General features: G+C 43.6%; 1 protein-coding gene across 1 annotated transcript; it reads left to right on the top strand.

The window, feature by feature from the left end:
• Positions 1-26554, top strand: LAP3 (leucine aminopeptidase 3). Its single transcript, XM_077815821.1, has 13 exons — positions 1-158; positions 1424-1539; positions 1897-1951; positions 3577-3682; positions 8800-8959; positions 10765-10929; positions 11771-11929; positions 14736-14860; positions 16107-16195; positions 19127-19229; positions 22712-22791; positions 23532-23644; positions 25453-26554. The coding sequence occupies exons 1-13, from the start codon at positions 30-32 to the stop codon at positions 25646-25648; spliced, it is 1596 nt and encodes a 531-aa protein (XP_077671947.1). The 5' UTR covers positions 1-29; the 3' UTR covers positions 25649-26554.
• The last annotated feature ends 434 nt before the right edge of the window (positions 26555-26988 follow it).

The following is a 26988-nucleotide window of genomic DNA, read 5'->3' as shown; positions in this document are numbered from 1 at the left end:
GACGCGCGCTGCCGCCGCCGGGCTGGGTCATGCTGCTGCCGCTGCTGAGGAGGCTCGTTCACGGCAGCCTCAGCCGGGCTCCCCCTTTCGCCTGCTGCTGCCCCGGCCGGGGGCCTTCTTCCTCCCCGCGGGGCTCCAGCAGCAGCGCGGGGCGCAAGGTAAAGGGTGCGGGGCCGCCAGCACGTGGGAGCGGGGAGCCGAGCGAGGAGGGGAGCGACGAGCTGCAGGCAGGCGCTGGCCCGGCCACGCGTGTCTGTGTCCCGAGGGTGGAAATGCCAGCGGCAGAGCGGACGCCGCAGGGGTGGGGAGGCGGTAGTTGGGCTGTCCTCCGAGAGGCGCCCTTGTCAGTGAAGACTGGCCAGGCTGCCGGTTAAGTGTCATCAGCCCCCCTCCACCCCCTCGGCTTTTCCCGGCCCTCTTCACTCGCTGGTTCACCTGCTGCCCCGCACTCACACGCCCCCATCATGTGCGCAGTCAGGAGCGGTTGCGTGGAAGCCCTTGCGAGGGCTGTCGTGCTCAGAGTTAAACCTCTGGCTTTGTGGGACTGGGGCCAGAGTCAGCAACTCGGGGCGCTCCTTGGCGCTCTGGAGCTATTTGTAAGGGTCTCTGTTGACAGCTGATCTTCGACCGGCTACCAGTGCAGAGCCCTCCTGCACCTGATTTCCTCTTGTTTGGTGGTTTTGTTTCCTTCTTAATGCACCCGATAATGTCCTTGACCCTGACTCAGTCGCAAACAGTGCAGCTTTTTCCTTTCTTCAGGATGTGTGTCTGTTCAGAGATAATGTTAATTAACAAGCAAAATAGCCTGTATTTTAAATCAGTGTCTGGAAACTTCATTTTTATACATAGGTTTCAGAGTAGCAGCCGTGTTAGTCTGTATTCGCAAAAAGAAAAGGAGTACTTGTGGCACCTTAGAGACTAACCAATTTATTTGAGCATGAGCTTTCGTGAGCTACAGCTCACTTCATCGGATGATACTGTAGCTCACAAAAGCTTATGCTCAAATAAATTGGTTAGTCTCTAAGGTGCCACAAGTCCTCCTTTTCTTTTTGTACATGGTGAGCCAGATTTTTAAAGGTATTGAGGGTGTCAAAATTCAGGTAGGTGCTTAGTGTGATTTTTACAAAGCGCCTATATCCCTACTTACCTAAATACCTTTAAAAAGCAGCACCATGATCTGAAGCATGGAATTATTCATATTCTATCTTTCTTTCTCCTGTTTAAAGAATGTTCCTTTTGGTCTTGGCTTGTATCCTGATTTATCTAATCTGGACTTTAGACTCTCGATTATTTAATAAACTGAGTTCACTAAACCTATTTCATACAGTGTTATGGTTATGTTCAGAAACATTTATCAAATCTCAATATATATTGTTTAGAAAAGAGTATCTTGCATTAGTGTACTTTTTGTTTTTTTTAAAAGGGCCTCATCTTAGGAGTCTATGCAAAAGAAGAAGAAGAGGCGGTTCCTCAATTTACTAATGCTGGAGAGAGTTTTGATAGACTTGTATCTGGAAAGCTGACAGAGCTATTGTCCATGTAAGTGTTTAGATCAGTTTCTTATATTTTTTAAGATAGTGTAAACACAGAAAATACATCTTTATTCATTGTTCTAGTGTGCAGCCATACCACCTCATGCATTGACATTCGTATCTCTCTTGCTAAACAGAATTAAGTCAGTAATCAGATAAGGGGACCTCTAATGAAAAACCAGGGCTGCAGGAAGTGGTGGTGGTGATGGTTCTGTTGGTGATATGTTTTTTCCTTTGAATCCATTCTGATCCAATGTTCCTGTATGGAGTTGAGTGATATTGCATGACCGGAGAATAAAATTATTACCACAGAAATCAGGATCTCTGTTTTTAAAAGAGCTCATGGCACTTTTTTGTGTTCTAGATCTGGGCCTCCTTTGAAGAAAGGCAAAACACGCCTATTTCATGGCTTGCATCAGGTATGAAACTTGAATTTTTATGAGTATAATGACTAGTGGGTGGCTTGAATTTGAGTCTTGGCATTATTCCTTATTATAAGCTCATTCTGGGCGCAGCATATTATTACAGCAGAATGTTATTCTTTGTCATTAAATACTGTGGTGTTTGAATTTAATGTGTTGCTATACTGTGGTTTTTCTAAAATTTCAAAGAAATACTTTTAGTGATTTTTGCCTTCTCTATCTAAGTTCCTCTACAAGGGCCCAATCCAACTGACAGAGTCAGTGGAAAGATTCCCATGGATTTTAGTGGAGATTAGATCAGGTCCCAAAATCCCAATTCTGTAGCATGTGGAACTGCCATTAAAGTAAGTAGGGATTCCTTGCATGAAAAGGCTGCAGAATTGGTCCCTACACAATTCTCTCCCAAGAGAATGAAAAAGTGATAAAAAGAAAACCGTTCAAATCACTGTTGGCTGTAGCTGGGCTGGAAAGCTTATACTAGCTGCAGTCTCTTGTGAGCTGGATGTTGCGTGGTGCAGCAGTTTTAAAAATGATTATTATAAACTGTATCAGAGGGGTATCCATGTTAGTCTGTATCCACAAAAACAGTGAGGAGTCCGGTGGCACCTTAAAGACTAACAGCTTTATTTGGATATAAGCTTTTGTGGGTAAAAAAACACTTCTTCAGTTGCATCTGAAGAAGTGGTTTGTTACCCTCGAAAGCTTATGCTCAAATAAATTTATTAGTCTCTAAGGCGCCACAAGTACTCCTCGTTCTTTTTACTGATACAGACTAACACGGCTACCAGGCTGAAACCTGTCTCCGAATAAATCTGTTAGTCTTTAAGGTGCCACCGGACTCCTCGTTGTTGTTATAAACTGAAAGAGCATAGTTTTTGTAATAGAAGTGTGAGGAGACCTCAAGTTCTCCTAACTTCATCCTGCTCAGGATGAATGGGGATCCGTCCACCTCTATATCTTTGTGGATGGAGACACATCACATTTTAAATAATTTTTCAGTGCATAGCAGCACTAGAAAGAGCTCTCAGCAGTGGTAAGGTGGGAAAAGACAGATTGCCCTTTTGAGACTTTTTCTCCTTGCTCTCTGTAGTGCTCAAAAGGTAGGGGTATGTGTGTAGAGAATCAGTTAGCCAGTGGCCTGCTGCCCTTGAATTGTGGAGCGGCCACAAAAGTAAATACCCTTGCTCAGGATGGAGGCATCCTGCCATGCTGTGTAGACTAATAGGTGGGGACAGGCTGAAAAGTGCACAGACCTCATCATGTTATACTGAACATAAAGCCCTAACCAATAAGAACAGTCTTATTACTTAGATTGCTTTTTGGGGCAGACACCAACTTCTCAGTGTGTGTGTACAGGGCTTAGCACAATGGGACACTGGGTCTTCTAGGCACCACAACAATACACATAAATATTAACAATTAGATAACCGTGAATTTGTCCATCTGCTTATGACAGGTAGAGAGGAGATCGCTATCATAATGACATACTAACGATAATGGATACATTTTCAGGTTATGTTTGCCTTCATTTAAAAAGAATACTCTTTATAACTGATATTAACCTTACATCATGGTTATCAGAGTGAAGAAATTAAATCCACTTGTGTGTTGGTTTTGCACAGGATTTTCCAAGCATTGTAGTTGTCAGCTTGGGTAAGAAGGCTGCTGGAGTAAATGATCAGGAAAACTGGAATGAGGACAAAGAAAACATTCGGACAGCTGTTGCAGGTTAACTTATTTTCATTTAATATTTGTTTCTGTTGCAAGTATTTGATCTATTAAAGCCCTACTGTAATGTGATACATTCCATTTTCGGTGAAGCACATGAGCTTAAATCAAACAGACCATAACACATTTTGTTTTAAAGCATAAGACCTAATGCATGGCTTGGAAAATTCACTCACCGCTGAAAAGTGGGAAGGGTTCCCTGGTGAGAAAAGGGCCGAGGCCTTTAATTTTTTGCAGAATATGTATTTTCCACAATTTTAAAAAAAAAACAACCCTCCCCTCTCTCCAACTCCCAAACTATAGCTTTATGGTTGTGGAAAACCTTCCAAATAACAATCAATGCAGAGTAGTCTTCCTAAGTCTGCAAACAAGCAACTCCAGTATCTGCTTCTCATAGCTTTCCCAAGTAGCATGAAATTGAAAAGACCCTTGTCACTTTCACTTCACCATGTGAGGATCAGTGAAATTGACGAGATTATAACCATATGCCCCTAACCTGTTGCACATATGACAACCTTAAATGTTTTCTGCTGTTGCTTAGGTGGTAATTAAGACTTTGATATCCTTGACAATATAACATGATATATTATGTGTTTCCTCATCATAGAATCGTAGGACTGGAAGGGAGGTCATCTAGTCCAGTCCCATTCATTCATGGCAGGACTAAGTATTAGCTAACCCATCCCGACAGGTGTTTGTCTAACCTTATCTTAAAAATCTCCTGTAACGGAGAGTCCACAACCTCCCTAGGAAAATTTATTCCCACGCTTAACTACCCTGACAATTTTTCAGAATGTCTAACCTAAACCGCCCTTGATGCAATTTAAGCTTATTGCTTCTTGTCCTTTCCTCAGAGGTTAAGGAGAACAATTTTTCTCCCTCCTCCTTGTTAATACCTTTTATGTACTTGAAACTTGTTATCATGGCCCCCTTCTGTCTTCTCTTCTCCAGACTAAACACACCCAATGTTTTCAATCTTTCCTCATAAGTCATGTTTTCTAGACCTTTAATCATTTTTGTTGCTCTTCTGTAGACTTTCTCCAATTTGTCCACATCTTTCCTGAAATGTGGCACCCAGAACTGGACACAATATTCCAGTTGAGGCCTAGTGAGTGCAGAGTAGAGTGGAAGAATTACTTCTTGTGTCTTGCTTACTACACTTTTGCTAATAAATCACAAAATATTTTCTTTTTTTTGCAACAGTGTTACACGGTTGACTCATATTTAGCTTGTGATCCACTATGACCCACAGATTCCTTTCCGCAGTACTCCTTCCTAGGCAGTCATTTCCCATTTTATATGCATGTGACTGATGGTTCCTTCCTGCGTGGAGTACTTTTCATTTGTCCTTATTGAATTTCATCCTGTTTTCTTCAGACCATTTCTCCAGTTTGTGCAAATCATTTTTGAATTTTAATCCTATCCTTCAAAGCACTTGCATCCCCTCCCAGCTTGGTATCATACACAAACTTTATAAGTGCACTCTATGCTATTATCTAAATCATGATGAAGATATTGAACAGAACCAGATCCAGAACTTATTCCTGCAGGACTCCACTTGATATGACCTTTCATCTTGAATGTGAACCACTGATAACTACTCTCTGGGAACGGTTTTCCAACCAGTTACGCACCCACTTTATAGTAGCTCCATCTAGGTTGTATTTCCCTAATTTGTTTATGAGAAGTTCATGTGAGACAGTGTCAAAAGCCTTACTAAATTCAAGATAAACCACATCTACCACTTCTCCCTATCCACAAGGCTTGTTACCATGTCAGAGAAGGATATTAGGTTGGTTTGACACAATTTATTCTTGACAAATCCACGGTGACTCTTACTTATCACCTTATTATCTTATAGATGTTTGCAAATTGATTGCTTGATTATTTGCTCCATTATCTTTCTGGGTCCTGAAGTTAAGCTGACCTAAATTCCCAGGAACCTGCGAAGCCGCGTGGCTATGCAGCAGCCTATTTAGTGCTGTGCAGGTGCTCAGGGAACCCACCTGGGGACCTGCTGGGAGAGGGGTGCCCCAGCCCCAACCTAGCCCGGACCCAGCCACGGCCAGGGGGGCCCAGACCAGACCTGTCATGGGGTGGCCCTCCCTGAACCCAGCCCCAGCCAGACCTGTGGGGGCTGGGGGAGGGGCACCTATCCTGTGGCCCCAGCCCCGGAGCTGCTATGGTGGGAAGAGGCATCTCTCCTCCCCAGCCCAGGTGCTGTTACAGGGAGAAAGCTGGGGAGGGTCCTCTCTCCCCTCTGTAATCCCGGAGCACCCTCCTGCACCACAAACCCCTCATCCCTGGTCCCACCCCAGAGCCTGCACCCCCAGCCAGAGCCCTCACAACCCTGCCCCCAACCCTCTGCCCCAGTCCTGAGCCCCCTCCCATACTCCAAGTCCCTTGGCCCCACCCCTACAACATGCATTTTGTTATGTGCACCGATATGAAGGTGATGTGTCATACATCACCTCCATATTGGTGCACGTAACAAAATTCATTCCACACATGGGTTGGAAAACTAAGAGGGAACACTGAAACCAACTGGTCTATAATTCCCCAGGTTGCCCTTATTTCCCTTTTTATAGATTGGCACTATATTTGCCCTTCCCCCCCCCATTCCCCCCCCCCCATCAGCTGGGGGCTGAAGAAAGTTCCTTGTGAATTTGTGAAGTCTGTCTCTTGCAATCAGTGAAATCATGCTGTGTGAGCACTAGGCATGTTTATGTGGTGTCTCATAATTTGGTATAGCCTTGCTTTCTAGCATTTTAATTGAGAGGGATATCGCTTTTAACCTTGCTCCTTGTCACAGGGTGGTTGGCCCCAGTAAATGAAGTAGGTCCAGCACCCCTGTGCCAGAACAGGTGCTCCTAGTTGGCCAATTAAGTGAGAACAGCACCTGGGGGCTGTAAAAGACCAGGGAGACCCACACAGGAAGAGATTCAGTGAGATGGAGAGACCTGGTGAATCAGAGCTGCCTATGCCCAATGGGAGTCAGGGGTAGGTGAGAGTTGCCAAAAATTGTATGTTTGGGACCTGGAAGAAAGCTGAAGGCTAAAGAAAGGAAAGACAGGTTTGCTGACTGATGTCCCCAAGCCAGAGAGTGAGGGCTGGAAAGGGCAGAAGCAGGAGAAGCAGCAGCAGGGAGAGTTGCTTGCTGGCTGTAACCCAGAGCCAAGGGCCAAAGAGAGCTGAAGGCAGGCAAGCAGTGGAGGGGCTTACCCACCGACATCTACAGGGCTGGAGATCTGGTCCCAGAGGACTCATGAGAGAGCCAAGAAGAGTGAAGGATGCTCCCCTGGCAAGGATGTTCCTGAGCAGAGGGACTGGCAGGGGTTCCTGCTGGGAAGATCAGGGTTGCACTCCACTTGAAAGGGCTGGGGTGGCTGTTCTGGTATAAGGCTGGAGTAGACTGACAGAGTCTGGGCATGGATGAAGATGCCAGCGTGTGGTATGTAGGATGTCATGGAATAAGACCACAGGTGATCTTAATGACTACACTGGGGTGAGAAACAGGCTTGGGTTTTGGGGCCTGTGTTATACCAATAAAATAAAAACCAGCAGGATCTTATTAAAGGGGAAAAGGCAAAATGCCACATTTATTGTGAAAACAGAAAGAATCATAGTAAGCAGTTAGTTATAGCTATAACATTCCATTCAATTTCATATTTAGTCTCTCTCCCCCTCTCCCTCCGCGCGTGCAAGGTTGTTATTATAGTTACTAGTCTTAGAATTGCTCATGCCAAGCCACTGGCCTGGACATGAGGAGGGAGCAGGGCCTTGTCAGATGCTCATCTGATGCTCCTGGAAGTTGGTTTGCAGAATCAGACCCCAAAGTTCTCACTTTCTAGAGTCCATTTTTATAGGAATTCTTCCTATGCCAGTCTATGGGAATTGCTTCATCATGCTGTTGCTGAATCAATCAGCAAATGGCACATTCCTGATGGCTCTGTGCTGCCAGATGTTATCTTGTTCTTTTGTTCTCCCATTCTTGAGGCTGTTGGGTGGATTCCAGTCTACCCTCCGGGGTCTTCTGGTTATTTCCACTTGACGCCTTCTTCAGCCGATGGACACTGGATTCTTAGGCTGGCACCTCCCTGATCATTGTTATTATCCACACCAAGCATCCATCCACATACATCCTCTATCTCTATTTTAATCACAATTGTTAACAAAGCGAGATGAATACAACAAAAGGACGGGGAGTCTCTGGGTGCTGTTTCTGTTGTTACAGAGTATTGCTTTGAGTCTCTCTCTGTGTGAGTAGTTGTTGTTACAAAGAATTGCTCTGAGAACAGACTCTGTCTTAGAATGTACTAACACAATTAGCAGCTTGCAAGTTTCACACATAGAGGGAGAGAAACCGTACCAAAAACCAAGAGACCTTAATTAGTAATACCCTGGAATGTAAACTATGTGGAATCAAACTCATTTGTGATTTTAATACAGAACTTCTTTAATATGATCCAACACCTGTGTTTTGGACTATGTATGTTTTGCTGCTGTAATAAACCAGCACCAAGAGGGGGTAGTGGAGTTACTGGGGATACTGAAAGAGGGAAACTCAGGCAGGTGTGCCTGTCATGCCACAACCTGCAGCAGTAGGGTGCTTCCAGGCAGGGGTGCTATATGGGAGTCCCTCTTAAACAAATGTGATGGCTATGGAATACGTTCATATTTTCTGCTGCACGTAGATGTGCCTTTTGAATCAAAAGGCTGTTGTGACTTTATAAAACTAATTGCTACTTAAGCTATACTAGCAACACACTGTATTACAACTTAATTTCTGATGGCTACAGGCTTTGGTCACCTGAAATACTTTAAAGTTGTGTAGTTTTAAGAACTTTGGTTTTCTCTTTCAACCCTTGCTGAATTGCTTACTTGATAAGTCTTATATTCAAAGTTCACAGTTGCACGACAAACACCAATACTCTGCTTTTTAAAAATTGCTGCTATAGGCTTTGCTCTATTGAAAATTTTTTTCAGCTGATTTATGCCAGAATCTACCAGGTGTCAATAGAACTGGGTTCTTTCCTTGAAAAGTTATATTAATTACCTCCGGAATCCATTTTGCTGCTGCAGTCAGTATTCACGTATTGATGTATTGTATTTTCCAGTTGGATGCAGACAAGTTCAGGACCTGGAGGTACCTTGTGTTGAAGTAGACCCCTGTGGAGATGCTCAGTCTGCTGCAGAAGGAGCTGTTCTTGGGCTATATGAATACAATGAACTTAAGCAAAAAAAGAAACCTGTAGTTACTGCTCAGCTACATGGAAGGTGATGACAAACTAAAGTTTTATTTGTGAAACATTTGGATACCTAGAGTATGTATCACTCCCTTTCCCCCCACCTCTCTTTTAGTTGGTGTTGCATAAAATATTTTAGCAGCAGAGACATCTTTACAGCATTTGCTTTGCATGTCTAATTACCATTAATAGTGTGTCATGTTTGTTTGTTTTTCCTCTCATAAGTGCTTCCCTGAAGCAAAAAAGGGTCTGGGATTAAGAAAGAAGGGGGAAAAACCACTCTGTCTGTTTTATGATGTGTACAGTCCTTTTAATGATATCAAAAACTCAGAAGTGCAGGAGTTCGTTCTCTCACTCAATGAACAAACCCTTCTAAGACATGAGAAATGCTGTAGCAGATCACACCAGAGTTCCACTTGACACCTTGTCTCTAGCAGTGGCCAGTACCAGGTATGTCAGAAGAAGTTGCAAGAAACCTAATGAACAATTACAACACTGGATCCACAGGGGAAGACACTTCCTAACCTTTGTTAGTTAGAGGTTGGTATGTGCCCTGGAGTGCATGGATTTATATCTCCTCTGTTTATTTTGTTGTTCAGAAATATCTGATTCTTTTTTGAGTTCTGATAAGCTCTTGAACCCCAGCATGTCTTACATAAATCACTAGATACACTGTGATAGGCAATGTATTTAGTATGCAACAAGAAAAATGACACACACACTCCTTTTGGATTCTGAATGGCATTGACCTCTCCTTGGGAGATGAGACAAATAACAGAACTTCTCTCAGTAATATAGCACTTCCCCAGAATAATTCAATGGCTTCTTTTATATCCCCTCCCCTCCCCGCCTCCCACATCTTCCCTGCTCCTAGGGAATGAATCCCAGATATGCACTAGGACAGTTCCTTCCTTGAAAGAGGGAAGCTGCACCCTGCTAAGTAGTAGTCTTGGAAAATCTCTCAACCTAATCCTATACTGATACGCCTCAGTGTCACACTCATCCATTTCCCAGGGCAACAGATACCCTGAGAGTCGCTCAGGATTATTGGTCTTTATGAAACAACTAACTTCTCAAGACATGGGTGGCTTTGTGGCTAAGGCTCTGGAGTGGGATTAAGAAGAGTTAGGTTCAATTCCAGCTCTGCCACAGACTTCCCCTGTTCAACTCTGAGCCAATCATTTATTTTCTGGGTGTCTCAGGTTCCCATCTGTAAAATGGGGAAATAGTACTTCCATTCTTCATAGTAGTGTTGCGAGCGCCTAGATAGCACAGCATACGTAGGATTTAGGGGTATCCCTCTATGAACACCTTACTGTGACTGTTGACAGTTCAGTGACCAGAACTATGCTTTGAAGTGGGGATCCCACTAGCCAAGCTCCACCTTTATCAACTCATAATCATAATTTTAGCAAGATTCAAAAATGGATTGGACAGGTATGTGGAGAATAAGAATGTCCAGAGTTGTTGTTACTGTGAACACACATTTTGGAAGGGATATTAAACGTCATGCTTCATGGCTTAAGCCATCTCTAACTATTATGAGATGTAATGTGGGTGCAGAGAGTATCCCATATCTTCTACTGCAGGGTTCTTGCACCTTCCTCTGAAAATCTAGCGCTGACCATTGCCATAGACAGGTACTCAACTAGGTTAGGTGGACTTCAGGTCTCACCCAGTACGGCAGTTCCCATGTTCCTATAATAATAGAGCTAATGTAACATTCCTTCTCACCTTCCCTTCGTGGGGCAGCTTTCTTTTCAAAATATAGACAATTGAATACTGACAATCTTATTTTTGCAAGGGTTCAATTATAATTATGTGGTGTTTGTTTAGTGATGGCAAGGAAGCTTGGCAGAAAGGTGTCATGTTTGCTGAGGGTCAAAACCTGGCTCGCTACTTGATGGAGGCCCCTGCTAATTATATAACACCGATGAAATTTGCTGAAGTTATTGAACAGAAACTCAGAAGTGTCAATAGCAATGTGAAGGTCCATATAAGGTAAGTTCAATTTAAATCATTCCTTCTCTGTAAGTTGTAATTAATTAAGATGCAGCATGTAAAATGTTTCTGGAGTTTGCTCATTTTTACCCTTTTGCCATTCACGATGACAAATGCAAGGAAAGTATTTGTGTAACAGTCTGTAAACTTTAAAATAAATAAAAGCTTTGTTGGTTCCCAGAAATAGCAAGTTATTCTCAGTATCAAGAGCAGGACTTCCAGTCACTACAGTAGGCAGAGAATAGTCTGGTGGGACAAAAATAAAGAAACAAGACGAAAATGTTAACTACTTCTGTAACATGACAAGCCTTCTAAAAAACTATGGAAGAGGAAGCCTGACAATCTTTTCGTATTACTTCCCAGTGAATATACATCCCTTCTTCTTGGTTTTAGTTGCTTATCCTTTGGAGGTGGTAAGCAAACTCTCATTACCTGTTTCTATGAATTTGCCCATAACTGTAGCAGTTTCTTTGAAACTGTAGAACCAGGCTGTGCCCTGCTGCTTTGTGGATGCAGTCTCATGTCACATTACTGTTCAGGTCCTCCAAAGATTTTAGGGCACACCTCCAGCCAAGAGGGTGAGAAGGGAAGGCATGGTATTTGTAATGTGGAAAACCAGGAAACAATAGTTTAAAAAGGAAAACAAAATAACTTTGAGAAAGTGTTTTTCTATTTAACAAAGAAGTAATAGTGGATAAAAAACAGTGATTTTACTTGGCAATCTGTCAGGTAAATAAAATTGCTTACAGATGTGTTTAAAACTCTTAAGAGTTATGATCTTTTGTATATATTTTTTCTTGTCTTTTGTAATGGCTCTAATTAAAATCTTTTTTTATTATAGGTCAAAAGCATGGATAGAAGAACAACAGATGGGAGCATTCTTGAGTGTAGCTAAGGGTTCAGATGAGCCTCCAGTCTTCTTGGAGATTCACTATTCAGGCAGTGCTAATGCAAGCGACTCTCCGTTAGTGTTTGTTGGGAAAGGAGTTACCTTTGATAGGTATGTTTGCTAATATTTTTATGACTGAAACAAAAACTATAATCCAATTGTGGAGGAATTGAGGTGCCTATAAAAAAGTGGGTACTACAAAAATATTTGTCGTTGTGCCACTCGCTCTTTTTCTCCCAAAACAGGCAGATTAGCTAACACTTTACCAATCTATTGTTTGTAAAGTATGCCAACAAATTAAAGAGATTATCCAATAAAATTTAGTAATAGACCTCTTGGTATTTCCATTGAAAAATCAACCGTATTTGAAACCTGAACCATTAACAACCCCGCTTACTATTTACAATTCGATATTCTGTTGCAAATGACTGGAAGAAAACATTGTCCAATCAGAACAGCTTACTTTAACAAAATTTGGGAAAATACCAAGAAGAGTTTGGCAATTTCTTTTATTTTATTCATGGAGGAAATAATCCATTATGCCCGCTTCTGTTTAGCGTTGCTTACAAATAGCATTTCAGGGGAAATTCATCAAATGAGAATTAGTAATTGGTATGTAAAATTATATTAAAAACACAACAGCATAAAATTTTACAGGTTGTGCAAAACTTTAATAATTTGCTGAAGATCTCAAACCCATAGCAGAATATATGGAGACCTAAATATTGCACATAAGTGCATTTTAAACAGGATGTTTGAAAACCTGTCCCTTTTTCACTTCTCTGCCAAGCTCAGAGATAGGGATCCTGTGTTTCAGTTGTACAAGTTGGCCACTACTATGAGTGCTTGGCTTTATCAACTGTTTCAAGGGAAATGAAACATCCTCAACTTATGGTCTCTCAGGAGAATGAGAAAGGAATGGATTTTAAATGCTCTTGTTCTAAAATGTATTTAATAGTAATTTCAAGGCTTTGCATTTGCCAATGTTGTTCTCTTGGTCTGAAATTTTAATGAGAAGTTTTTAAAAATTTGTTTACAAAAAGATGTGCATCTCACCTTTAAAGTAACTTTGAGAAGCATATTCCAATCAGAAAATCCAAATGTTACTTCAGAAGGTCAGATACACTTGCTGTGGGCCAACCGCTCCAGAGGAAAATTTAGCCTCCGGTGCAAGAGCAAAATGAAAACCAAACATTCCTGTGGCCTGGTGTGTGTGCAGCTGCTCAGGAGGCAAAAGGAGTGCTTGCTTACATGAGCTCTGCACCTCCTGTGCAGTGCAGTGCCCATCTTTTAGCCATCTGTCTCCCCATGGAGACCAAGAAAGCTACTGCAACCCCCATGCTGTACATGGGGCTGGGCAAGTGGAGAGAAACTGATGAGACCCAATATCAATAGTAATTTTGTTTTATATATGTTTTACTATACATCAGAGTAAGTGGGTGAGTTGGGACTCTCCCATCCTGACTGCTAGTGTGAGGGCCTCAGCCAACCCCCATCGTTCTGGAGAGACAAAGGGGTCTCCTGATCCAAGTGAAGAGGCTCCCTGCTTTTTATCCTTCCCTTTCTCGTCAGTGTCCCTGGTGATGGGCAGGAGGGAAGGTAGGGTTCTTTAGCTCAGATGGACTAGTTTTGGAACTCTGCCAGGGAGATAGAGATTACAGTGTCAGAAATTAGTTAACATTTATTCTCTGAGCTGCTGATCTCAGCCAGGCACAGATGAATTCTTGCCAGTGACCCTCTAATATTATGATATACAAGGAGATGCTTTTATCATGCTCAGTGTATCTTTCGTATCATTCCCATGAACTTGCCATATGTGGTAGACTACCACTCTCCCTGGGAACACAGCAGGGTTGAGTGTCTGCATAAAGCAGAATTGGTATTACAAACTCAGAGCAGCAGAGTTACGAACTGACTGGTCAACCACACACCTGATTTGGAACCAGAAGTACGCAATCAGGCAGCAGTAGAGACCAAAAAAAATTAAATCAATTACAGTACAGTACTGTGTTAAATGTAAACTACCTAAAAATAAAGGGAAAGTTGAAGGGAAAAAGAAAAAAAAAAAGACCAAGGTAAGGAAACTGTTTCTGTGCTTGTTCCATTTAAATTAAGATGGTTAAAAGCAGCATTTTTTCTTCTCCATGGTAAAGCTTCAAAGCTGTATTAAGTCAATGTTCAGTTGTAAACTTTTGGAAGAACAATTGTAACGTTCTGTTCAGAGTTCCAAACAACCTCCATTCCCAAAGGCATTCGTAGCTCTGAGGTTCTGCTGTACCTTGTTGCTTCCAAAGGGGAGATGGAGCCTCAGTGGGCCAACAGCAGATGTAGAGCAGACTTGTTGGTTTGTTTTTGTTTTTTATTTTGGTTTTTTTGGCCTTGTTACAGTTGTAAATGAGGTATAAGTTTCTTAGTCTACAGTCATCGAAGCATCTGCTTTGTTTCTGTAGCGTGTTTTGGCAGAGTGAACATAGGTTGGTTTTTTTTTCTTCTTACAGAATTTCCTCTCCACTCTCTCACCTGGAAGACCTAACTACTGACTAATTTATTCATCTTCTGCACTTTAGTTAAACTGATTTACTAGGGATACCACCTTCCCTCTGTTAAATCCTTTTGATTTATCTTTGTTTTCCTAAATGTAATTGTGTGTTTTGCCTGGTTACATTTTTAGTATGTTGCGGATTATCCGGGAGATGTTTTATTGTGTCAGATTAAATTGATGAGGCGATAGCTTTTACTAAAACAAGATATATTGCTTTTTAGAATACTAGAAAATTAAAAAAATAACGAACTATTGATATTATTGTCATAAACATACAGATGGACAAAATAGTTATTTTAAAGCACGTGGTGTGAGGCTTCTATGTGCTGAATGAGATTTTCTGTTAACGTCTATTCTTGATCTGTGCATCCCCAGTGGTGGCATTTCACTTAAGCCTTCTTCAGGTATGGATGCAATGAGAGCAGATATGGGAGGAGCAGCAACGGTGTGTTCAGCTATTGTGACAGCAGCAACACTAAATCTACCACTTAATATAATTGGTAAGTTGCAGGGGAGAGGGGAAAATATCAGAAAATATGCTTTAAAATGTTACACTAGGGCAAAGCTATTTTAATATCTATTTTAGCCATTGCTGCAGAACAGGAAGAAAGGAAATAGGAGCCACTCTTAAGGATGGAGATGTGATTAGCTAACTCACTTTTTAATATTTTTCCGTATAAGTACTGGTTGTAGTTGCCACAGGATGTTGTGCAGCTGTGAATAAATGAGTTGATTCACACAATAGCAAAAGTGGATGTCCAGGAGGAGGCTGATACAACTAACAAGTTTGAGAAACCCCAATTTTATGGGAATTAAAGATGTTTGTTAGTTCTGAAAACTACTTCATCAGCCCAGCATTATCCTCTTTAGTGTGCTCTGTCCAGAACACATGATCATGGGCTTCTCCTTGTGTATGACTGGTGGACTACCATGTTCCTTATCGCTATAGCCACAGTTGGAACCAGAGCACTGACTTGGGCTCTTTACCATCTTCCCCAGCTGCCCTTATGTCAGTCCTGTATAGTGGTTCCCCTGGATCTCTTTCTTTTGACACTGTAAAATGTTTGTTTGGAATGAGAAGCTCTTGAAATTCCCCAGATAGCTTTAGAATTCCAGAAATAAACAGCCCTTTATAAGCATATGAAATATGCATATATGTCTACATGTTGTAAGGAGTAATTTATTGACCGGGAGCCTCACCGTTGAGATGAGAAGCTCACAACTCTTTTTCAAGACAATGTGCCTGATTCTGTCCTCACTTGATGTAAATCAGGTATAACACATGGTGTAAAAATAGCATAGGTGAGTGGAGGGATAGCTCAGTGGTTTGAGCACTGGTCTGCTAAACCCAGGGTTGTGAGTTCAATCCTTGAGGGGGCCATTTAGGGATCTGGGGCAAAATTTGGGGCTTGGTCCTGCTTTGAGCAGGGGTTGGACTAGATGACCTCCTGGGGTCCCTTCCAACCCTGATAGTCTATGCTTCTATGAATGCAGCATGTTAAAGATAAATGTACAGACTTAATTGTATAATGCAGAAATGTCACTAATGGGGAAATTTGGAACATGTCATTCTTCAGGAAATTTCAGGTGCCAGTCTAGAAATTGTATGTAAATTCCAGACAAGAATGCTATCCTTCTGTTACAAGTGATTTTAGAGTAAAGACTTGTCTTTTAAGTAGCTTTTCTGTAACTGCTGAATTTAGAAACCCATGGTACACTGCAGTATTTCTTTCTTTTCCCTCTCAGGTTTGGCACCTCTCTGTGAAAATATGCCCAGCAGTAGGGCAAGCAAGCCTGGAGATGTTGTTAGGGCCAAGAATGGAAAAACAATCCAGGTATGTGTGTGTTTAAATTTGGTTTTAGACACATTCATTGCAAACCTACTAATCAATCAAGTTTTACCGTTTCAACTTCTGTTATAATAAGTGCACAAAGACTATTTTTAAAAACTAGTGAATTTACACAGTATGAGAAATACATGTAACTAAAATTGCTAACAGAGCATTCTTTCAGTGTTGGGGGTGGGTTTGGGGGTTTGTATTTGCAAAAATATTATAAATGACTAGGGAAAGCTAAAAAGCCCAGTCACTTACATTTTCCAGAATCTGCTGTATCCATACAGGAGGCTGTTATAGTGCTTATAAAGCCAGAGTTAAAGATAGTCTTCAAACATGGTGTGCAAAATGGTAGTTGCTTTTGGTACATTTTCAAGGCCCTCTTCAGGCACCTCTTTTGTAAAACACGAGAGCATTACTCTTCTGCTGACATAACCAAGGCGTTGACCCTACAAACTGCTCCACATATGCAGAACCCGGGTGTCGCGAGGGCCACTCACCACACATGATGACTCTGCCTGGTGGCTCTGGGGGTAGCTCTTGTCAGGCACTGCCCTCCTTTGGCGGTGTGTCTACCCATCGGCTCTTTCACCCTGCGGCTCTTCTCACTCCCAGAGCTGCTGCTTCCTGTTCATGGCTTGGCCCTCTGGCCAGGTCACTAAGGTCCTCCCCTTCTGGGGAATTCAAAGGCCTTCCAGACCAGCTGTCAGGCTGGCATCTCCAACACCCTGTGTCACTTCCCAGTGGCTGGTAGGGAAAACCAGGCCCACCCTCTACACTGGGTTCCAGCCCAGGGACCCTATAACAAGCAGCCAACATCTGTACGGTCCTATCCCTTGCTGCTGTTTTTCTGGCTTCTCCTATTTTTCTGGCTTCTCCCTCTCTCTGGGTTTGCCAGCCCAAGCTTCTTCCTCCCAGGGAGTGACTGTAGACTACTTCCTGTTCCTGTCTAGCTGAGCCCATTTCCAGTTACTGGCCTATTCCCTGTCTCCTTCTTCAGGTGTAGTCTGGGCAGTTAATTGGCCTGCCAAGCCACCTTAACCCCTCCAGGCCTTGGGTGGGGTGAGCATCCCATAACACCAGGGCTGTGCAAAGCAGCTTGCAGAATCAGGGCCTAAAGTACATATTTTGTGTTTAATCTGAAATACATAACCATTCCCCATTTGGTTAAATCTTAACACATGCCCTAATGCTATAGATTGTTGTTTCCCTGTAGGAATTAATGGACAAATCAATATTTCTCCTTCCAGAATTTCTATGTAATTCTGTTACCCCCATTCATGAGTTTGACATTGGGAACCTTTCCTTTCCTTGAGGCTTCACCAAGCTATATGCATGACTATCGGTTTCTAAACCATTGTGCTTCTGAGGGGCCTCATAACCCCCTGCCATAAAGAAACCCATTGGAAAGAACCAGAGGCTCAGGAAAGCACCACAAGGGTTACCAAGCAGAGTTCACTCTAATGCAACCCCTCAAACAGGAGGGGCTGCAGGGGGCAGGGATTTTTGGAGGGAGGAGCCCTCAAGAACCAAAGGAAGTAGATCTCTGAATCTACAGATATCAGAGCCATTTACAGGGATGCCTCCTGCCTCTGTGCTACCCTACAGTTTCCTTTCCCTCCTGGCAATATAGTTCCAGTAGGATCTGTGTTTCCACTGACTAGGTTCCCCTGCAGCTGCTAGATCGGGGTGGGCAAACTTTTTAGCCCGAGGGCCACATCTGGGAATAGAAATTGTATGGCGGGCCATGAATGCTCACAAAATCGGGGTTGGGGTGTGGGAGGGGGTGAGGGCTCTGGTAGGGGGGCAGGCTCCAGGGTGGGGCCAGATATGAGGGGTTCAGGATGCAGGAGGGGGCTGCGGACTGGGGCAGGCAAGTGGGGGATGGGGATGAGGGCTCTGGCTGGGGGTGCAGGCTCTGGGTGGGGCTGGGAATGAGGGGTTTGGGGTGCAGGAGGGTGCTCCAGGCTGGGACTGAGGGGTTTGGAGGGCGGGAGGGGGATCAGGGCTGGGGCAGAGGTTTGGGGCGCGGGGAGAGGCTCAGGAGTGCAGGCTCCAGGTGGCACTTCCCTCAAGTGGCTCCCGGAAGCAGCAGCCATGTCCCCACTCCAGCTCCTACATGGAGCCGCGGCCAGGAGGCTCTGCGCGCTGCCCTGTCCGCAGGCGCCACCTCTGCAGCTCCCATTGGTTGCAGTTCCCAGCCAATGGGAGCTGTGGAGGTGGCGCTTGGGGCAGGGGCAGTGTGCAGAGCGGAGCCCCTTGGCTGCCCCTATACATAGGAGCCGGAGCGGGGCCATGACGCTGCTTCCGGGAGCTGCGTGGAGCAGCCCCCAACCCTGCTTCCCGGCTGGAGGGCCGGAGCAGAACAAGCTCAAGACGCTGCTCCCCAGCGGGAGCTCGAGGGTCGGCTTAAAACAGCTGGTGGGCCGGATCCGGCCTATGGGCCATAGTTTGCCCACCCTGTGCTAGATAATAGCCATTGGATTTCCATGGGCTTTGCAGGGGACAGCAACCAATCTTCTGCTGTACCCTCCTGCCCTGCTCTATGCTGCTGACACCTAAGAGCCCTGGCCTGGGAGGCCTGGCGGCAATGCTGTGAGGTTCCCTGATTTACATTAAAAATAAGCTTTTTCTGAATGCTTGACAACTCCATTTTGGGTTGATTTTAGTGTCCTGTTTTAGTTCACTTACCTAAGATCACTTTGAAAAATAATTGATCATCAAAATATTTTTTGGTTTTGTTTTGTATTTATATTAGAAAGTAAATTTCAACTTCTTGCAGTTATTACACAAGCTGTAATACAGGGATCACTTTCAGCCTGATAGCCAAAAACCCAGATGGTCTCTTTAAAAAGAATTTTTAAGAAGCAAATCAAGTAAAGGGGAACTTGTGAGTAGATGGCTTTTTCCCCTCCCCTCTTGTATCTACAGGTTGATAACACAGATGCAGAGGGAAGGTTGCTATTAGCTGATGCTCTCTGTTATGCCCACAATTTTAATGCAAGGGCCATTGTGAATGCTGCAACATTAACAGGTAACTAACTTTCTTTTCCTGCTTCATGTTGCAAAAAAGTTTTTCATTATGAGAAACTAACTCCTTAAACACATTTCTTAGGAGTTTCATTAACAAATGAGAACTTTGTGTATTTTTTCCTCCTTGTTTATGCATGAATTATGTTGTAGTTTTATTTTTACATTTTATTTTTAATATTTTTAACTTTTCTGTTCACATACATCACAGTAAAGCAGTTGTCATAAAAAAAGGAAATCTGTAGTTTACAAACAGTATTTAATTAGGTTAAAATGCATCTGTGAAACCAAAGAATTATTTATGCATATGTCTAATAATGCCTTAAATTACATTTGTTTAATCACTTGTGCTAATATATGTCAGGGGAGGGCAAACTACAGCCCATGGGCCGGATTCGGTCTGTCAGGGCTTTCAGTCCGGCCCATGGGATTTCCAGCCCCGTGGCGCAGCAGGGCTAAGGCAGGCTCCCTACCTGCCCTGGGCCCACGCCACTCCCAGAAGCGGTCAGCATCACGTCCCTGCGGCCCCTGGGAGGACGGGGGGCAGAGGGCTCTGTATGCTGCCCTGGCCTGCAGGCACCAGGCCCCTGTAGCTCCCATTGGCCAGAAACCGTGGCCTATGGGAACTTCCTGAGTGGTACCCACAGTTGACGGCAGCGCATGGCGGAGCTACCTGCCCCGCCCCACCCCCAGTAGCCACTGCTGGACATGCTGGCCACTTCCGGGAGCAGCGTGGGGCCAGGGCAGGCAGGGAGCCTGCCTTAGCCCCGCTGCGCGCCGCTGCCACCCCGGAGCCGCTGGAGGTAAGCAGCACCCCTCCTGCACCCCGCACCCCAACCTCCTGCCCTGAGCCTCCTAACACCCTGCCTTAAGCCCCCCCATACCCTGAGCCCCCTCCCGCACTCCGCTCCTGCACCCCAACCCCTTGCCCTGAGCCCCTTCCTGCACACCACACTCCTCCTCGTACCCCAACCTCCTGCCCCAGCCCCACATTCATGACCCTGCATACAATTTCCCCACCCAGGAGTGGCCCTTGAGCCAAAAAGTTTGCCCACCCCGATATATACTCATGTATATGCCAGCTTCTGCAGCCACAGAGGAAGCTGATTCAAGGATTACTGGCTTATACGTAGTAACTTCCCCTTGAGGTACTTGACAGCCCAGAGGAGGAGAAGGTAATGGCCACCACCATGATAGTAATGATTCTGTCTGGGGTATGTAGGTGTCATGGGGATGAAGAGGAGCCAAAGCGCTGCATGCTTTTGGTCTGTGCAGGTTTCCTGCAGACCTTTCAGTTTTGGTATGCTCCGTTGTTAAAATAGGCCTCCTCATTATTACCTGGGCACTCAGGGTATGTCTACACTGCAGTTAGAAACCTGTGACTGCCTGTGCCAGCTTGCTCAAGCTTACAGGGCTTGGGCTGTGGGGCTGTTTAATTGCGGTGTAGACATTTGGGCTTGGGCTGCAGCCTGAGATAGCTCTGAGATCTTTCCACCTCGCAGGATCCTAGAGCCCTGGCCCAAATGTCTACACCACTGTTGAATAGCTGTGCAGTCTGACCTCCATGAGCCTGAGTGAGCTGGCACAGGGCAGTCATGGGTGTCTGTCTGCAGTGTAGACATACCCTGAGTGTCCCAAGAAGGGTCAGCATCAAGAAGCAGCTCTGTGGCACCAGTTATACTAATGTGTGAGCCCTTTACCTTTATACATGGGTCAATATCTTGATAGGGTTTTCCCGCTTTAACTGGATCAGCATGTTGATTTCTGTTCACTCTGTTTTAGACAGTGATGCAAGCTTCAGTTTTCGTGGGTTTTTAAGCTGAAAAGTTTAGATTACAAACACTGCAAGGGAATTTCAAACTCCAAACAAGTAAACCTGTTTCACTGAATACTTGTAAGAATTCTGTGATGGGATGGACGAGGCCAAGACCCACCCCCCCCTCCCCCCCACTGGAGGCCTCAGGGTCCTGCCACACTGATCCCAGGAAAGGAGCAGTAGAGAAGTCCTCCATGCAGCCTAGAGTTACTGCAGGGTAATCAACTAATCAGAGAGGCTGCAGGGAGCAGCCAGTCAGGGTCCAGAGGGCCATATAAAAGAAGCTGCAGAGCCAGAGATAGTCAGCTCCTTGCAGGAGCTGTAGGAGTGCAGCTGGTGCTCCTGGCTGGCCAAAGGGAACTGCAGCACCACGGACAACTCAGTGCTGGCAGCGACTAGGGGACTGAAGAGAGCTCCTGGCTGATTGCTGGATCTGAACTTAGATGAGCCCTGAGGTAAGGGTGAAACTTTGACAAAGGCTGGGACCTAGGGAAATGGTCAATGTAACTGAAAGCAGTATAGTTAAAGGGACACTGCAACACATGGCTGTTGTTCTTAGGATCCCTGGCCTGGGACCCAGATTAGTGGGCGCAGGCCTGGGTCCCCCTCTACCCTCATAGGCCACTGGGGAACTGGCTTACAATCAGACAGTGAGAGCCCCAGAAGGGGAACTGAACTACTTAGTGGCCCAGCTGAAGAGCTGGGGCCAAAGTAGACCAAGAAGGTGAAACCATTGCTTCCATGGAGGAAGCCCTGGGGGTACGGCCCGATGCCAGGACTATTTAAAGACTGCAGACACACCCTACCAGAATGGGGTGCTCATGAGAGGTGAGTGCCACGCCATTACAAATTTATAAAAATATTTCTATTGTAGGTTTTCTATAAGAAAATATTATTTTGGCCTTCAGTTACCTGACAGTGTGCCTTTAATGTGCCCAAAATGGTAATTACAGAGCTGAAGGACAAGGAACTTCTATAACCGGCTGTATAAAAAGTCCATATTAAGGTTATTGGCCAGACCGCCCCTTTCTGTGGTGAAATCCATGGCAGGCCAGTTATAAAGAGAAGGAAGTATGCAAATTTCCTCTCAGATTGTTGTGTGAACTATGGAATGGGTGTTAGATGATTTCTTGTGCTTGGGGATCTATAGGAGATTAGGGCCATCTACCGTGGTATTTTGGGAGCTTGTCTTTGTTCACTTGCATTCTATCTGTACTATTAGGGTTTAGCCTCCTGAAAGGGGAATTCGTGTTGCTAAAAAGACCTGGATTGCGCTTCCATTCTTGCCTGATGATCATGATACAGGGGACATAGTGTGTGTCAGCCTGCTCCCTTCCATCCAGACAGCCTTCCGCTGGGTCCTGGGCAACGGGGGATGCTGTTGTGAAGATGTCTGCCCCTTCCATGTGAGAGGGATGACATCTGTCTCCATCTGGGCGACCAGAGGGCACAATTGGGCCTATTACTAATTAACAAAGGAGCAGGTTTTCAATAATACTTTTCCAAATAAATGCAAGAGTACCAAGATTCCAAGTGTCCAAGGTAGGAATTGGGGATAAGGAGGACGGGAAATCATCTTAAAAAATACAATTGGAAGGTAGAATGCAAAAGAAATGTTCTGCTCCATCTCCAAGAGCAAGAGGTATAATTTACAGGGTGGTATTTTATAGGTGCCATGGATGTAGCATTAGGATCTGCTGCGACTGGAGTTTTTACCAATTCATCTTGGCTTTGGACTCACCTTTATGAGGTAGGCCATACGGTGGACTTTTTTTTTCTTTAAATGTTAGGTATATATGTTCCTGAAGGTCTCTTATATAAGTCAGATGATAGATATTGTATTAAATTTTAAAATATAGTGGGGTTTTTTTGTGGGGGGGGTTAATATTGCATTTAATTGAGAAACATAGGTTGTATGTGTGTATGAATTGCAGGCCCATTGATACACTTCTTGGGTAGCTTACAGTCCACTAGTGGCATGCACCTGTGTCTCAAGGATACACACCCTCCTATGGTTTATTGCTTAATTATAAGCTCTAGATCTACTGGTTGCCAGTAACTTGTGTTAAAAGGTGAATTGGTCTTGATTATGTGTCATTCATTAAATTCTTAAAAATGCCTAATATATGGTCAAACTGAAATTCCTGAGGGAATTCTCCAAAGGAAGTGATTTATGAAAAATCTGCATTACCAGCAGAAAAATGTCTTGCAGAAAATTGGCTCTTTTTCATCATAATCATGGAGGGCAAAATTTAAAGCATCTAAAATTGAGTTTCCTCTTTTATTGTTTTAGCATATTTTTTTCAGATGTTATCTTGTGAAGTTATCTTTCTGAAGTTATCGTGTGTTACTAATTTCAAAGTGGTTTGATAACTACCCAGTCCACCCAAAGCTGCGATTGCAGTATACATTACAGTACTTGCAGAGTTAATCTAAACAAAAAATACCACATCAATTTTGCCCCAAGTATAACAGTTGTTTCTTCTGCAGGCCAGTATTTTGACAGGGGACCGCGTTTGGAGAATGCCTCTCTTTGAACATTACACAAAACAAGTTACTGATTGTCCACTTGCAGACCTCAGTAATGTTGGAAAATATAGCAGGTACATTACTTAACTGAAATGCAGCAACGCTTTCTTGACTGATACACTTATTTATCATCACATTATTGCTTTAGAAATAGCCAGCATTTCCATAGTTATTGGAATACTTTGAACTTGCGCTAACAGTCACTAGTACAGTTAGATTTTAAAACAGGAGTTGGGATTTCAGTATTTTTACTTTTAAAAATTGCTAAAATATAGAGCCAAATCTTTATTTGTCCATTTAGGACCAGATGGTGACAATGACTCTTGTTCAGGGGGCGAGCACACAATGAACCTACCCACCCCCGCTCTGTGTCCTGCCCAATGAGTATTTAAGAGTCCAGTCCTTGCACACCAGGAAGCATGGAGAGTTTGCCCTAGGGGCATGTTTCTCTGCAAAGAGGGCTGAGAGTGGGCCAGCTTCACCAAAGAAAAGAAGCTCTACCATCTTAAAATGATGTAACCAGCATATCTGGAAGCTGGGGAACAGAACATCAGTACTATCACTTTACAGGTCTGGGGGAGGGGTAATATTATGTTTAAACAGGCACATGGCTCTGTAATTCTACCAAACATTGAGTATTACTGTGTTCTTCAAGTGCGTGTTAGTGTGGATCCCACATAGAGGTTCACGTGCATCATGTCACAAAATCATAATCTTTTTAATATTGGGGGGCCATGCATGCACCTTGTCTGAATGTGTAAAGGGCAGCCACAACTCTCCATCAGTTTTCTCAAAGACCTCCTGTATACTCAGCCATCTGTCAGCCAGCTTCTGCACAGAATCTCAACATTATTCTCCGGAAGCTCATGGAGCATCCTTTTGAGCTGCTGTCTGATTGCTTGGTACATCATCTTACCGTCAAGTGGCTGTTACCTCAGAAGAGAGGGCTAATGAGCTCCAAGCTCTCAGAGCTAGACCTCCTTACACCTTCTTTCACAGGGACACAGTGATGCTGAGACAGCACCCCAAATTCTTCCCTGAAGTGGTCTCAGAATTTCACCTAAATCAATCAGTTAATCTTCCAGTCTTGTTCCTGAAACCACACTCAACACAAGGAGAAAAGCAACATACTCTAGATCCTCTCCACCTCTTTGTGGGCCTATGTGACATTTTGGACAAAAGCAGTGGACAAAAGCAATGTATTTCCACTTGCCATCAGATAACTGGCAAGCCTCTCCCTACAAACACCAAGACACACTCTACACCAGGGCACAGGCAGTGTTGTCAGCTTGGTTGAGAAGCATGCTAGTATCTGAGATCTACAACAGAGCGATGTTGAGCAACCCGTTGACTTGTGTTAAACATAATGTCCTTAACATGGCAGCCAGGTCTGATGCCAAGTTCAGCAGAACAGTGCTTCTGTCATTATTTGAAGCTGAGACTCTTCAGTTCCACCATCCTGAGGTGATACTGCTTGCCACTTACCGACAGTGGGATCCACACTGATGCATACTTGAAGAAGGAAGAATGGTTTCTTACCCTGTGGTTCTTTTGAGATGATGTGGATCTGCCCTGCCCTCAGTCCCCACTTTTTGAAGTTCTCAGCTTTTAATTGAGAGAACTGAGGGAGAGTTCCAGCTGCTTCACCCTTTATGCCCTTGTGTGGAAGCGTTAGACGGCACAGGGTGCATCTACAGCTCTGACAGACACGGCTATGCAGAAGCTTCCAATCATGAGGTGGATCCACACTGAACATATTGAAGAACCCCAGTTGCTGGAGAGTAGCTGACCATTCAGTGTGCATTTTATTGTTGATTTAGAGTTGTTTAAAGTTTTTAAAAATCCATTTTTTTTTTTTTTCTTCTCCCTCCTCCCTCAACAGAGCTGGAGGTGCATGCACAGCTGCTGCCTTCCTGAAAGAATTTGTGACTGCAGCTAACTGGGCTCATTTAGATATTGCTGGTGTGATGTCAAATAAAGATGAGGTTCCTTATCTTCGAAAAGGCATGGCAGGACGACCCACACGAACATTAGTAGAGTTTGCTACACGCTTGAGCCAAGACCAGCGAAGTGTCTAGTAAAATACTAATTCTGTAATCTTCCACTCCACCTGTCTACTTCAATTAATCTTAAAATTTGTTTTAAAACGAGTTAATGGCCTATGGCATGTGTACACTGATAAAATGCCAAATGTGGAAGTAGATCTGCAATCCAGGAATACTTCCCATAATCTAAAAAGATATAATGATGAAAGACAAATGCATTTTATAAACAGTTCTTACTGAGTAAGACTATCCCATAGTTGAGGTTCTCTCTTCCCATTTTATGCTGTTGAAGGTGAGAAGTTCTGTTTGAACTATTTTTAGACATTTAATACTGAAAAAAGATCATTGTAAACATCTGGATTTGTGTTCAGATGTATAAGTAGTAGTGATCTGTGTAATGGTCACAAACAATAAATCTACCTTTTTAGTTGCTTTAGCAAGTTCTTTTGTCTAAACAGTATAATGTAGCCTCCACTATAAAACCATTAATCTGGAATCATGGCCCTTCTTCTGTGTTTTGGATATACCATACATGGAAGAATAAGTCTGGATAGTGTTTGACAGAAATTTTGTCAGAACAACATACTGGAAGAAGCTAGAGGTACTGTTACCATCTGTTTAATCAGCTAATCCATGGTAGTGTTTTATTAGGTATTGGGAGACTCCATTGCTAGAGGTATCTTAAACTAGATAATGAACCAGAAAATAAGCTGTAAGGAACCTTCCTATGTTGTCAGGGAGATGGATTATCTTGCCAATGTCTATATGAGATGCCAATTTATTGAGCATAATTAATGGAAATATAAACAACTGCAGGAAATTGTTTAAATTCCTCTCAAAAAGCTTGGCATAAAAATTTGTCTCCCTAATGGTGGTTTTGCTTTTTTCATTGTGCTTGCATTGATTTTTCTCTTGTGCCTTCAATAAAGCTGAAATTAACATGACTGTTTTTGATTTGGGTAACTTCTTGGTTGTGTAATACCATAGTTAATGGTACTCTCAATCTGATCACAGTTTTAGGGGAGGGATTGTTTAAAGAAAAACTTTTTCTTGGAGTGTGTGTCAGTAAGAGGGACAGCTTTTCTAATGTGCAGTGTGTCAGTATATTTAAATAGAGGAGTTTACAGAGACTAAAACTACTATTTTTTTACTGATCAGTCTGCACCATCAGGTGACATCATCTGAATTCTAATTTCTGAAATCTGAGCCCTCATATTAGTATTCCCCTGACACCTGTAAATTTCCCAACTGCAGTTCAGTTGGGACTTAATTGTGGCTGGCTAATTGTTTAGAGGACAGCACCCCTGTTTAGCTTCCTGTAACCATGGTTGGCCCCAAGAATTCACAGCAGATGTGGCATCTGAGTGCCATAG

Source organism: Eretmochelys imbricata, chromosome 4 (assembly GCF_965152235.1).
Source record: "Eretmochelys imbricata isolate rEreImb1 chromosome 4, rEreImb1.hap1, whole genome shotgun sequence".
NCBI lineage: Eukaryota > Metazoa > Chordata > Testudines > Cheloniidae > Eretmochelys > Eretmochelys imbricata.
Note: the sequence above shows the minus strand (reverse complement) of the source record. Positions and strands in the feature narration are given on the sequence as shown.